Raw genomic sequence first — 14,130 nt, 5'->3', positions numbered from 1 at the left:
CAGGATATCAGATTAATGAAGACCATGTGCAAATTAAGAACCTAGGGGAAGTGATGATCTGGTCTCTAAGGAAAATCAAAATACCTCCTCTTTTTGAAAATGTCCATGTCCCCTTTGGATAGCTCACCATTCCTACCCACTGGAAGCTAGACCACCAAGATACCCATAAACACACAAAGTACTTCAGACAACACGGACTGCAGCGATTTTAGACTTTACCTTGCCATGTCTTGAGAAAATTTCCTGTAAGTTTTGCTGCAACTCTTTTCTGGACAATCTGTAATCCAGATTGCTGACCTGAATGTCTGCACCATTCGCAAAAGGGTCAGGACAGTCTGTACCACTGGTATGATTTACCACATTAAATGTGAGTGGAGATGATCTGTTTGAGAGGTTTGGAGACATACTCCTGGCAAAAAAAAATAATATAGCAATTTGAGCTAATATAGCTCTTGCATGCCCCTGATATACAGCAAGCAGACACAAGGCAAGTACACAAATCCAGCACTTCAAAGGTATTTTCCTAGTACTTTTGCACAGGCAATTTTTATCAGAAGCACAACATTCATAATGAGACAAATACTTCCTATGAGAAAGGGGAAACCCTTCATATTACATTTCAAAGTCACACCAAGTCTTCTATTACCTTACTAACTAAAAAAAGAGTCAAACTCATTCATGTGACTTCAGTAATTGGCAAAGAGATTTACATCTATGAGAATTGAATGGGCCTGGATAAATTACTGGAAACGTCAAAGGCACTGCAAGCAAGAGGAGCAAGATGTCTGTAGGACACAGGAAGTTATTAGAACGTTTAAAGACAGAAGTTAACAGGAAACAATTGCTACACAGTAAGCTTCTGAAAAAAGCCTTTGCTGTATCTTCTATTTATGTTCACCCTGTGAGCTCTTAGGAAGCATCATCATTCTTTCGTTTGGCTGTATTAGTGTACTTAGCCTACACAAGTGCATAGGCAGCTGTCATTATCAATGCATGTACTGGTGAAGTCTCACTATCTCCCACAGAAGACACTTACCGAGATGACCAGCAGCTCTGAGACATGAGTAAAGGACTGAGTTGTCTTGAGGCTGTCAGCTTACTGAAAGCAGAGGGATAGCTGACCTGAAATACCGCTTCATCTTTTTTATCTACAGGGGAGTTGGTAATGCTTCTGGAAGCAGAGGTCTCTTTTCTACTTAAGAATAGATAAGAAAAATAAAACATTATGTTGTAGAATCCACATGGAAAAAAGTTAGCTATTTGGGGGGGGGGCTTTTTTAAAAGACAAACAGCTTTTTGCTGTCTATTTTTGAACATACTTCTGAATAGCTTTACAGGATGATTCTCCTGTTCCAGTTTTTTTGGTTGCCAGAGACACAGGAATCACTGCTGCAGCAGAGTTGCTCTGAGGAGAAGGAATTTGTTCTCTAAAATGTTCTTGCTGATTTTCAGTAGTTCTACTGACACTCTTTGATTCAAGGCAGCACAGCTCCTGAATGAAACAAATGAAAGCTTAGCATGAAGGAACTAGACATTGTTTGATAGAGGCTTTCCTTGTGATGGAAACCTAGATAACTGATACATTTTCCTTTAACAGTATTTTCACTGGCATTTCATAACCAGAAACATCTCATCTTCTGGGATAGAAATTGTCAATCTGTTGAAATATTTTTGCTACACTTCACATCCACCCTAAGTTTCCTTAGAACTAGCAAAGTGGATCACTAGATGTTTGTTACAGTTTGAGCTGTGTGCCCCCCTGCAATGTTTACTTCCTGTGTCCAGAAGTCCAGCCCAGAGGGATGGACACAGGAAATTATGTAGTATTTCATACCACAATCCTTTGCACCACTATAAGATGCAGTGCAGAGTCTAGCACCTGCTCTTCTCTTCCTCCTCCGTCAGCCGGTAACTGGGGGAGATGCCTCCTGGCTTTGGGCCTGGATAGGCCCAAGGCCACGGGGGGATGGGCAGTCTCAGATCTGGCCAGCTGAGACTAGCCTAGCAGTAGGAGGGGGAAGAAAGAGCCCTGGGGGTCTTGGGCGTACCCTCAGGTGGGGATGGGATCTCTCTGGGTCTGTTTTGGGATCTTTCTTTGTCACTGCGCTTTTGGCTTTCTGTAAAAGTTCACTGCTTTCTATTTAAACTTTCCATCACTTTTGCAATCTGTTTGTCTGAGTGTTTATTGTTGCCAGGGGTGGGGAAGGGGGCTGCCTCAACCCAGCACAATGTTGTACTCAATGCCAATACACAAGCTAAAGCTGGCCTAAGGTTTGAGACGCAGCAGTAAGTACCAACAGTATTCCCGAACTGAGGAAATGGAGGTAGCAAGAAGTTAAAAACAACTCTCAAATTTGTCTGCTTTCCAAGGAAATGAGTACAGCTCATTTGGGAACGCCACTATAGATTACTGTTACTCATTTAATCAGACTGACAAGTTAAGGATGTAACAGGCAATCCTCAAAACATGAGAAAAAGCACTAAAGAAGGTATGACAACAATACCTGTAAGCTTTTAACACTTGTAGGTCTGATGACTGATCCATGGACCAGGAGTCCTCTCCCAGCAGAGCCTTTGGTACCAGAAGACTGATCACTCGAGTCTTTGTTGAGGAGGCACAGCTTTGTATTCTTGTTAACTTTTTTGGGAGACTTCACCTTTTCAGTTCCCACAAAGCTGGAGTTTTTTGTTTCAGTAAGCTCTTTGCTTTTGGGAGTAAAAGACACTACAATCCTGTTACCAAAAACATCTTCATTCTCCATTCGCTTCTGAGCCCGCTCAGCGCTTTCCTGGTTGAGGAAGCGGAGGATGGCACTGCTGCCAGAGATGCTCAGCACCTTCCCTCCACAGTTGTCTGACAAACGCCTGAGTCTGTTACTGATGCTTTTGCTGTCTCTGTTTGTTGGTAGATTATAAACATAGAGCAGAGTATGGCACGCCTGTTTAAAGGGAGTAAGATTTTAATCTATGTCAGCACAGCCTCTTGTTCATACCCAGCATTTTAACACTGATTCTGGCAACTTGCTCTCCCCTCACACCTCCCCCAACACGTTCTTTTCGCCAGCATTCAATTTGTTTGGAAAGCTCTCCTACCAAAGTAGATCCTCAAACTGCTATCTCAAATATCAAGTTAGAAGCAACTACAGTGTCCCTGATGAATACCTGATCACTTCTCCAAGTGAGAAAGCATCACCACTTGCAATCCAATACACAGATCAGGAAGTTATTTCAAAGAAAGAAAAAGCCATGAGTGCAAAGACAACAGTAGAAATCCAGAGGGAATTGTCAGGAAGACAAAACTGAAAAGAACCCTACAACAACCACAGCAGACTGTCACTCAAAACAGTTAAAAATGCAGAGTTGTTTTAATCCACAACTAAGTTCTTCCCCTGACCTTCTGCCAGTACAAAGGATGCAAAATGAATCATTTGAGAAAGTATTTAGTGATGATAATGTGACTTTCCCATTTTAAGTTTTTAGTTAATTACATCCTCCTATTTAATTCAGTCTTAAAGCAGAAAGCACACATTAACATGGTAGTAAATGTAACAGATGATTATGAAATGCACAGTAAACATGTCTCACCACAAAAAAAACCTCTCAGCCTGCTCTCCCTATAAATTAAAAGGGAAAAAGGAAGTTGACATCTTAAAGTATGTGTTGTTAAAAACCTTACCGGCACTTTCAGTGGTAACCTTGGTGGCAAGTCTGAAATAAATTCTTCAAAACAAATAAGCTCATGAGCATGATGTAAGAGTGCTTCTGAAGCTTGGTTTTTATGCACCAAAATGATGTGAAAGCCATGTCTATGTCTCAGGTCACTGAGTTCCAGAGCAAAGTTAACATCCGCTGGAGAGAAAAGACAAAAAACCAAAACAAACCAAGAAAACATGTGAAAAAGCTAAAAATAAAACCCCAACCAAAACCAACCAAACAAAAAACCCAAAACACAACCCCAAAACAGACTCAACTAACAAAACCACAGATCCCACTAGACAAGTTCTATTAATCACTGGAAGTTTCCAATGAAAAAGCACCAACAGCTACAAGGCTTCTCAAAAGACAATTTAAACTGGCAGCAGTCAATCTCCAAGAAGGGCTTCCTTCTAATAACAGCTTCCAGCAATGTGTCAGCAAAACACTCCACTGGTACTGTATACATCCATAGCAAGCTCTTGCTCAGCTTTAGGGAGAAATCCCAGGCAACATACAGCTTGCATGTTTTGCTGTGTATGCTACACAAGTGAAAAACCAAATCAAATGCATTTTGTTCAAAGCATTCTGAAAGATTACCACATAGGAGACTGAGCCTCCATTAGCTTCCTGCTGAAGCTGTCTAACTTCAGACTGTATTTATCTACTGACAGTCAGCAAGACAAAATTCCAACACTGCTTAAACAGAGCCAAGTTCTCATCCTATGGACCCTACATTCCCCTTGCTGCCACTGACGGTATTAATTCTCGAGCAATTCAGTCAAAGCTAGTTCTAAACACAACCCTTGGAAAGCAGAATAGCATCACACACATTAGCACTACCAATGAGAGGAACCAAATTCTGCACTGCAGATCAGTACCAAGAGCACTTACTTGACACAAGAACCACGGTGGCAGGTGCAGTGTGTGTATCAGCAAATCTCCTAAGGCTCTGCCTGAGTTTGTCATCAGCAGCATTCTTTGCTGTAGCATTGATGTGTGCAACAGTCACCTATGGAGGAAATATGTAGATATGCTCTAAAGAAAAAGCTTGAATGAACCATGCTTGCTTAAATGTCTTTTTTTAACCAACATAAATACAAGCTTTCACATGTACCTTTTCAGATAAATGAATGCAGACTTGCATGAAATGTGTATGGATCTCACACTGTTCTAATTAGCAATAAACTTCAGCCCCAGCTGTTAAGTCTTAGGGATAACTTCTGTTATGGTGCTAAAGAACAATTTACATGCCTTAAAAATATTCTATAAGCCTTCACTTGAAATAGAAGGGTGACAAACATGGCAAGTATTTACACTATCAATTCATTTACCTCACAAAAGCAGATAAACTGTCAACTTTTTACAGTACCTGCAATTTAGAGGGTGGGAAGGGCATTTCTGACTAAGAAACACGTACAAACAAAGTTTTGAAATACCAAGAAACAAAAAGGTACTGATGAAAAAACACACAGTATTAAAGGTGCCCCAAAGGATACAAGTAATTGACAAGCATCCTCATCAAGTGCACACTAGCACAGTATTCACTAACAACAGTACAAAAGTTATGTTTACAGGACCACAGGCTAATGGCTTTGCCAAAGGTTTGCAAGATAACACAAGAACTGCCACGTATGCTCTGAATAAACTAAAGCTAGATCAGTAATCTACACAGTGAAATGCAGTTTCAGTCTTCAGAAGTATCACATCAGAAAAGTGCAGCATTAAAGACTCCACCCATTATAAACCACAGAAGCTACTGCAAATGTTCAGAGAGCAGCAATCACCATTAGAGCACAGAGGACAGGAGTTCTCAAGCAAGAACATCAAGTGGATGCTGTTTAGATACCTGGCAGTTGTTCAGCTCCTGAATAACTTCTTTATTTTCTTTGCTAATGTCACACACACAGATGAATTCTGCCTCTCTGTGACCTTTGAAAAACTTCTCACGAATCCTCTGCACAACTGCTATAGCTGAACGGCCAGTGGGAACTGAACAGTTTTCAATATCCCAGAAGACTCCAATGGGGGGCAGGTTTTCCAGAACTTGGCCTGTTATTGCAACTTCTGGAGACCCTGTACAGGTTTAACACAGCTTATTTTAATTTCCAAATACAGAAGATGTTAGACTTAACATACTGTGAACTTTGCAGTTAGCTTTCAGACAACAACATGCCCAGGCACACAAGTTCAACTTTATGTTCTTAAGGAATCTAAAGAGAGTCTTAACAGGAGTTTAATTGCTTAAGTTAGGATAAAAAGGCAAGACAAGTTCAGCTTAGGTTTTAAATTCAAGCCACCAAGTAATCCATTAACAGAAGTTATCAAATACTCAAGTGGCAAGCACCATGAAAATTGAAGTTGTGCCACACTAAATGCAGCAGGTGCTATGCACCAGTAGCAAAAGTGAAACATGAAAGCTGTTCAAATTTACAGTGTGCATTAGATAAAGCACCAACAGAAGTGGAGATCACCAATGTATTGACAGAGACTACAGAAAGCTAAGGCAGCATGGAACAAAAAGAAAGGTACCCCACAGTTCAGGAGACTGAGGTTAAGCATTTCTGCTATTACAAGCCTAAGAAATGCAAATGAAGTTTCTGGTATTTCAGCACTCCCAAGTATCTATTTAATTTTGAATTAACATTATGCACCCATTTCACCCCCACAAAACAACTGGAAAAGAGACAAAAAATCATACCAAATCCTCACAGAGCAAAACCAAGCAAAGAAATAGTAAACAACTCTACGCAAACAATGTGCCTTATGAGGAGAGCCTGAGAGCCCTGGGGCTTTTTAGTCTGGAGAAGACTGAGAGGGGATTTAATAAATGTTTATAAATATCTGAGGGCTGAGTGTCAGTAGGGAGGGGTCAGGCTCCTCTCCGTTGCACCCTGTGATAGGACAAGGGGCAATGGATATAAACTACAGCGTAAGAGGTTCCACCTCAACATGAGGAGGAGCTTCTTCACTGTGAGGGTCACAGAGCACTGGTACAGGCTGCCCAGAGAGGTTGTGGAGTCTCCTTCTCTGGACACTTTCAGGACCCATCTGGATGTGTTCCTGTGCAATCTGTCCTAGAATCAACATTCCTGCTCTGGCAGAGGGCTTGAACTCGATCTTTAAAGGTCCCTTCCTAACCCAAACATCCTATGATGTTATGAATACAGGAAGCTAACTAGGTAGTCAAAACATAAATCCTTGTTGTGACTCTGCAAAGCAGAAACACTATGGTATTTACTGTTTAGTCCTCTATGACTTTATAGAAGTTTGCAGAGAACAGTCATGTGCAAGAGTATTTATGGAGCCATCTACTAAGTCCCATGTCTCAAACAAATGTGGTTTACCATATTTCTGTGGTGATTTGCCAAGACTGCTTGCCAGCAGCAAACTCTTCTCATTTCCTGTTCCTTTGGTTCCGCAGCCATTACATATTGGGATAGGAACAGATGCAGTCTGTGCACTCGGAGGAGGAATATTTGGCCAGATTTTAGTAGCATCCACTAGGCTGTTTCTGGTTGGCTGTTGGAACAATTTTTCAAAATGCATATTCATTTAGTGCACAACATTAACACATACCACTCTGTGCTAGAAACACTGGTTACCCTCTGCAACAAGTGTAAGTTCCTATGTATCCTAGGAAGCCAATTAACAGCCTATCACTGCATGAAGTAAGCTTCTACCCTAGAGTCTCTCAGCAGACTTGGCTCTGAATTTACAAACATAAGGAAACATCCTACCAAACTGCACATCAAGACATGACACCTTTACTGAAGGCTAATAAATATTCTAAAATACATAATACTAAAAAAATCCCTCAACCAAGCATGTGAAATCAGCTCAAGAGTACAAGGCTGAAGAGTCTCCCTGTCAAAAAAAACAAACCAAAACCAAGTAGTGGTCATACATCCAAACATACTGTTCACCCTTTATTGAAAGCATTTCATTTCTACATAGTTAACTCAAATTTGGAAAATTAAGTAAAAACTTGTGAAGTTAAGTGTATTATTTCACTTGAAATTCCTAATAAACTTCAAGCAGAGTCTTAAATTAGTTCTGAGAACTATACTGAAGTAAAAATTACAAATTTGGGAAGACTGAACTAGGACCTTTCACACCAACACAAGAATATCCTCACAGCATCAGACAGCTCACTTGACTTACAAACAGGCCTTTAGTGATCAGCTGGCTGAGAGCACATGTTAACTGTTGTTAGCCTTTTCTCAGAGTCATTACCATGGACTGTTTTAATTGCAGCTGTCAGAGACAGTGGTCTTTCAAATCCTGTAAAAATTCTGTTTGAGTACATTCCAAGTCCCCTGTAAGCTAACCATTGGGATGGCCTCTTTAGCCTTCTTAGCAAACTGAATTACCTCAGAAAAGACTCTCCAAAAAGGATACCTAGTACAGCTGGACTGGGCACCACCAGCTAGGGCGATGCAAGCTGCAACCCGTGGAAGCTGGTGTTTTGCTCAAGTAACCTTACTTCAACATTAGCCATATACCATGCTTAATGAAGGAGAAACGTGATGTGTACAAACCTTGCTCAAGCAGTCACTGCAGTAGTGAGAGCCCTTTAAACAAAGGGAAGGTGCCATGTTTAGGTGCAAAGGGTTGGCGCACACGTGTGATGTTAGCTCCGGCTGTGCAATATGCTCATCCAAGTGACCTGGAGCCCCACTTGTGAATTCAGAACAAGGGAAATAGCCAGAAGATGTGCAGCTCTGAAGGGCTGGGAACTGATGCAGCTTGTGCACGTTACCATGACAGGACTGGAAATGGAGTTTTCCACAACAGGGCAGATGTTGACAGGAAGAGACACTGTTTTCTACGCACATGCCTGGGAACTCACTCGCAATGCCTGACAAATTGCTTCTAGCTGAAGGGTTCTTCAGTGAAGATGCAGACTGATACGCAAATCCTGACCCCACTTGACAAGTAATCGTCCCAGTGCTTTTGGAGTCTAATATTGTGCCAGGGTGAACCAAATTACCACCACCACCACCACCACAATGCATTTGTGGAGTACAGGAAGAGTCAGAGCCATGAGCACAGCAGCTTACTTTCGGGCCAGGTGAAACCTGTATTTGCTGTTGAAGAGGATGAACATCAGGAAGTGGTACTGCTGGAAACAGTTTAGAGCCAGCATTATGAAGAGATGAAGTATCCTTCAATTCTGCAGCAACTTTCTTGTTCTCCATGTAATCTTTCTGGAAAGTGAAAGTTCAGTTAAATTTAGATACCTAAATAAACCAACAGCTTTGTAGCATAAGCAAGATATTTTTAGACTTACAGTTTCAACAGTAACAGAAATTGAGAAGTGTTATCTTTATGATTACTATTACTTCACTGTCTAAACATGTAATATACTAAAACAAACATGCCAGTTATGTGTCAACCTGGGTGCATTTGCATTGGGGGATTTTGGACACAACAAAATGAAAAAGGTATAAACCACATGGCAAGGGGGCTGCAAAACAGAGTATGACAAGCAGAAAACTGCTAGGCTAAGGCTGAGAGATACTCTGCAGCTGAAAAGCAAAGAAGGAGATCTCTTTTAAGGGCAAACACTACTCTAAGACATTACCATTTACCTACTCTAAGACATTATCAGTTTGTACAGGCATAAAGGCAGAAGCTCAGGCTTTAAGTGACAGCAGCAAAAACTAAGCAAGATTATGAGAAGCACCAGAAGAGTCAAGTCAGAATAGCTAACCCTCACACAACTTACTGCTCCAGAGCTTGAGGCCAGCACTTCGGAACAAATTTTACTTTCCAAGTTGAATTTAATGCACTTCTACTACACAGTACTGAATAATTGATTACTGAAGTTCTAAACCATTCCTCTCTACTTCATGCCATGTCTTATGATTTGAAGATACACTCTGCCAAAAATTTGCTTGGAACTGGTTTATCTGTTAAATTCCAGAATGTATGGCAGCTCCCTTCCTAACCCCTGATGCATGAGAACAGCAACACCACAGGATACATGCTTATCTCTTTTTCCCATGTCTTTTACTGTAAGTCAGACTAAACATGCATGAATGCTGCTTAACAGCTAGAGTTTGCTTGCTCAAGTAAGTCTATTCTGTACTATTCTGTAGCACTTTGCATCTTAGATGTATAGAATCATATACATTTACAGAACTGAAACAGTTAAAGAAACTGAAAGAAGGAAAAATCAGACACTCATGATGAACAGTATCCACAATTGCTGTTCAGTGCACAATAATAATTAATCTGATTCCAAACTAAACTGACAAAAATCTGGAAGCATAAGGACTACTTTTCTACTCTTTTCTTCCACAATAACCTCACAGAGCTTTCAAGAAGCTGCTACACACGCATTTTAGGCACTCAGATGTATTATTCCAAACAAAGCTGTAGAGCTTTCAAGCAGAGCAACTCACCTGCTTTCATCAAGAGCAATGAAAGCTGTGGACACAACTGAGGTCCCTAAATTCCCAGGCAGATTTTGCACTTACCTTGGTAATTGCTTTCTCCCCTCCCCACAACAGGATAGTTAATTACAGTTATACCACTCTGTATCAGGACATCAACTATGCTTGTAGTAAAGCAGCAAATTACCGTTTTCGCACCGCAAGGCAAAGACTTTTCAGCAACAGAAAAGCAATTAGAGAGTCTCCAGAGCCATGGTTTAGCATCATTCTCTTGTTGCTGAAGCCATCCAAATGATCTATTGCTGAGGTTCTCTGTCCTGTTTCCTTCCATCATACAACCAAACAAAAAAGTTCAACATTCTTTCGTCCCTCTTTCCTTTCATTCTTCCCACCTGCTAAAGAGAGGGGGGAAAAAAAAAAAAAGTTTGTTTTAAATAATTTTTAAGGTAAGACACACAAACCATATAGGTCTAATGAAATGAATTCCACTACTACTGGATCACTGAACCTGCATTATTCATGTTAGATTTAATTATGCATATGGGACATGGAGTTGACTATTCCTATTTAGTAGAGGAATATTCCTCATGACCTGCAGCACAGGTGAGACAGTTTGTAGCAAACACTGCCTGTGGCATTAGCCAGAGTCACAGAAATGCATTGCAGCTGACATTAAATAATTCCCTGAAACTAGAAAAAGAAATCATGAGGTAAGTTTTCAAGAACAGCTCATCAGCAAATACAAAACAGGTGAAAGTGAACTCCCCTGGAAGAATTAAACTGCATCGACACCATTTTTGCAACTACATTTAAAATGCACTAAGCACAGCACCCTTAGTATTTAAATGCAGCTTTACATTAGCAAAAAAAAAAATTGTAAATAATTGTAGTAATTCTGCAGTTGCCTCCCAGCAGACCACATCACTTCAGCTTTACAGAACCACAAAGAACTTTAAGGCCAGCCACACTGTGTCTGGATAAAACAGAATGTGCAATAAAGTCTTCTTACTCATCAACTATATACTGCACTCAGACTACACTGCTTCAGGTTCTTTGCTCTTAACGTTAAGTGTAATAACCATGGAAAACATTCCGTAGCATTACACTTGCCCCAGCATTGCTTTTTACCACAAGTTATTTTTACTTTAAGTAGAAATGTTTATTCACGTGAACCTCAGGTACTCCAAAATCATGCTGTATAAAATATCATTAAAGTTCCACACTTCTAGGGCACGCTACTTTTTAAAATGTCTAGTAGCACCATTTCGCTCAGGAACTAAAACGGTAACTAGAGCAAACAAACAAAAAAAGTTAACTCCTACGCCCGCGCTTCACCCTCTGCGGCCCGCAGCTCCGCGGGTGCTCGCAGCTCGGCCTGGCCCGCAGCCCTAGGGGCGGCGGTAAGGCCTGACCCCCCCTCCCCGCAAGCCCAGCCAAACAGCGTAGGCACCCTGCAGCGCTGGCGGGCAAACGGCCGCTGCCGCCGCGGGGAGGCGTCGGGCTGAGACTGCCGTGCAACTATGCCCGCAGGGAGCGGGCCCCGTCCCTGCCCGACCGCAACGTTCCTTCGGGCCTTCCCGCTGCCACAGGACAGCGGAGACAGCCCCGGGCTACTGGGAGCCGGCGGGCCTGACCTGACTCTGCTTTGCCCCCGCCCGCCGCGTCTCACCTCACCTGAGCCGCCCTCAGCGCCACCGCCCCTCACATGCCACCGCGGCCCCTCACACCCCTTCCCTTTGTTGTCCTCCCTCCTCCCTCTCTGCTCCTTCTGCCGTCAAGCGACGCCGGGCACCGGAAAGCAGCCCGCTGCCGCAAAGGCGACTGTCGTAACGCTCCACTCCCGCCTCCTCCCCTCAGCCCGCACTCGGCCGGGCCGGGCCGCTAGCTGTGGCTTATAAATCTGCCCCAGGACCCGGACTCCCGGCTGCCGCTGACGTGTGGGCCGGGGCGGGACCAGGCGACACCCCAAGCCGGGATCGGGGGTCTGCGGCGCTGAGGGTTAGAAGGAGGCAGTTGAGGAGATGAAGGAGGCCCTGCTCAAGTGTACCTGGGGCCCCTCTGGCGGGACCGCTGAGGAGAGCCCCACACCTTACACCCACGGAGTGGCTCTCAGCCTTGTTTTGCCTGAATCCCTTCAAAGGCGGGCAGAGTGGTGGCCCCGGAGGGATCTCCAGGAAGTCCTGTGGAGGGGCCTGTTCTCGTAGGTATTCCAAGCAGATCTCCATGGTGCCCAGAGTGCGCGGGCAATGAGGAGACTGCCGTGGTGTTGACCTGGGCTCCTAGAGGTAATAATTTTTGACACCTTGTGCAGAGTTTAAGCTTTCACTTAGAGCTGCTTTTTGTACACAGAAAATCATGATAGGTTGCCAGGCAAGGACAGGTCACCAGTTTGAAGATCCTGTTCTCTTAAAAGCAGTATATAGTCCTAATCCTGAGGACAGCAGTTAAATGTCAGTAGTGTTCAAAAAAGTCTGGCGTTTGCTCATTGGAAGTGCCTGGCCTCTCTATGTTGTCCTGTGGGTCACCTTGGGCATCGTTTGCTTTGTATAAAAAAATTCCTAAGCTTAAAAAATACAAAGTTATCACTGGCTAGCAAAAAAGAACAGGCTTCTAACAAGCTGCTGGATTAGGCATTAGCATGGTCCCTGCCTCATGGTAAAAAAATCTGAAGTCTGCTGGCCAAGTATCAAGAATGGAAGGGGTACCACCACTGCTACTTCAGTTTTAATAACCTGGGATTCACTGGATCTGTTGGTGTGGGTGACACTGTCAACCCACTGAAGATTACTGAGTTTATTCTTTTTTAAGATTTTACAAGTTTCACATTTACACTTTCCTCAGACACTTGTGCTATTGATAGTCCTTATCTCAACAACTCTGCCTCTATTTGTAATTTTATTTTTCTTGTCTCTGCAGACACAACTCTGTCTCACAATTTAACAGTTCCTTCATAAATCTGGGCCAAAATCATGCAGTAAATCCCTATCATTGAAGCTGCCCTTTGGCGTGCAGGTAGCAGAGCTCCTCAAGGAGAGGGGTTAGTGATAGAGCGGGGTGAAGGGTCACTTATTGGTGACTCCAAGGCCCTGTCCCTGGAGGTGTTTAAGACCAGGCTGGATGAGGCTCTGTCCAGCCTGATCTAGTGTGGGGTGTCCCTGCCCATGGCAGGGGGGTTGGAACTAGATGATCCTTGCGGTCCCTTCCAACCCTGAATGATACTATGATACTATGACTTAGTATCTTTTGATCATAAGGGGTGTCATTGTATTAAGCTGTCATTTTACCTTCACTTTTGCCTAATGGGCTGCACCCACCAGCAAGGTTAAGAGGTTTTCTTAGTGACAGGGTTCCTGCCTGCATCCAGTCTTGCCCCTGCCACCACAGTTCCCTCAGGGTGTAATGCTGCTGTGAATCAAGGCCTTGATTGGTGGTAGGTTTTGCTTTGCTTAACAAGCCGTGAGCATTTAGGTGTTAGGTCACAGGCTGTACTTGATGATCTCAGAGGTCTATTCCAGCCTCAGTAATTCAGTAGTTCTGTGATTTGATGGTTTCATCAACCATTTGTCAGGTCAAGATTCTAGGTTTTTTTAAGTAGTAAGAATGTTTCATACTTAAGCATATGCAAACCCAGTTTTGTATACACATAGACTGTAGAGAATACGTAGTATCTTTGTAGAGCCTTTCTGTCATTTTGTGTCAGTGTCAAACCACTTCTCTTGTTTGGTGATGTTAAATGCTTGCTTTTCAGTGGTAGCAGTATTTCCATATGGTACTCTAATACATAAGTTTATCAATTTTTTTTATGGGTCTCTCTAATCCATTAGAAGAAAATGTACTGGAGTTTGTAATAACAGTTGGTTAGCAGATCCTGTACCATCCATTGAGTGAGTGGTTCTGTGGTGAGTTATTTAATTCTTGCAGCGAAGCACTATTTTTTTCCCCCCATAAGAAGATTGTTGCTAAAAGATAAGGTGTTGCCACCTTACCAAAACTCAAAATCTGTACATTTTTGCCCACTTAGCTTTCATGGAAGAGC

The 14,130-nt window shown here is 42.7% G+C and overlaps 1 protein-coding gene across 8 annotated transcripts in view; it reads right to left on the bottom strand.

The window, feature by feature from the left end:
• MARF1 (meiosis regulator and mRNA stability factor 1) overlaps positions 1–11,947 on the bottom strand; it is a 28,098-nt gene extending 16,151 nt beyond the window's left edge. For 2 of the 8 annotated variants that reach the window (XM_068146866.1, XM_068146871.1), the window contains exons 1-11: positions 11,769–11,947; positions 10,282–10,489; positions 8,235–8,903; positions 7,041–7,215; positions 5,543–5,769; positions 4,588–4,705; positions 3,677–3,849; positions 2,505–2,939; positions 1,320–1,492; positions 1,037–1,195; positions 220–409 (exon numbers count right to left, since the gene is read on the bottom strand). In XM_068146866.1, coding sequence (XP_068002967.1) covers positions 220–409; positions 1,037–1,195; positions 1,320–1,492; positions 2,505–2,939; positions 3,677–3,849; positions 4,588–4,705; positions 5,543–5,769; positions 7,041–7,215; positions 8,235–8,903; positions 10,282–10,428 — 2,466 coding nt within the window. In that variant the 5' untranslated portion in view covers positions 10,429–10,489; positions 11,769–11,947. Of the gene's footprint in view, positions 1–219; positions 410–1,036; positions 1,196–1,319; positions 1,493–2,504; positions 2,940–3,676; positions 3,850–4,587; positions 4,706–5,542; positions 5,770–7,040; positions 7,216–8,234; positions 8,904–10,281; positions 10,490–11,763 lie in introns of all 8 variants that reach the window. The other 6 variants (XM_068146870.1, XM_068146872.1, XM_068146868.1 and 3 more) reach the window with 5 other exon arrangements.
• Positions 11,948–14,130: the final 2,183 nt, after the last annotated feature.

The sequence above is a fragment of the Melanerpes formicivorus genome, unplaced genomic scaffold (genome assembly GCF_026170545.1).
Source record: "Melanerpes formicivorus ecotype bairdi unplaced genomic scaffold, bMelFor1.0.p_v2 SCAF_14, whole genome shotgun sequence".
Taxonomy (NCBI): Eukaryota; Metazoa; Chordata; class Aves; order Piciformes; family Picidae; genus Melanerpes; species Melanerpes formicivorus.
The sequence above is the reverse complement of the archived record's forward strand: the minus strand, read 5'-3'. Positions and strand labels throughout refer to the sequence as shown.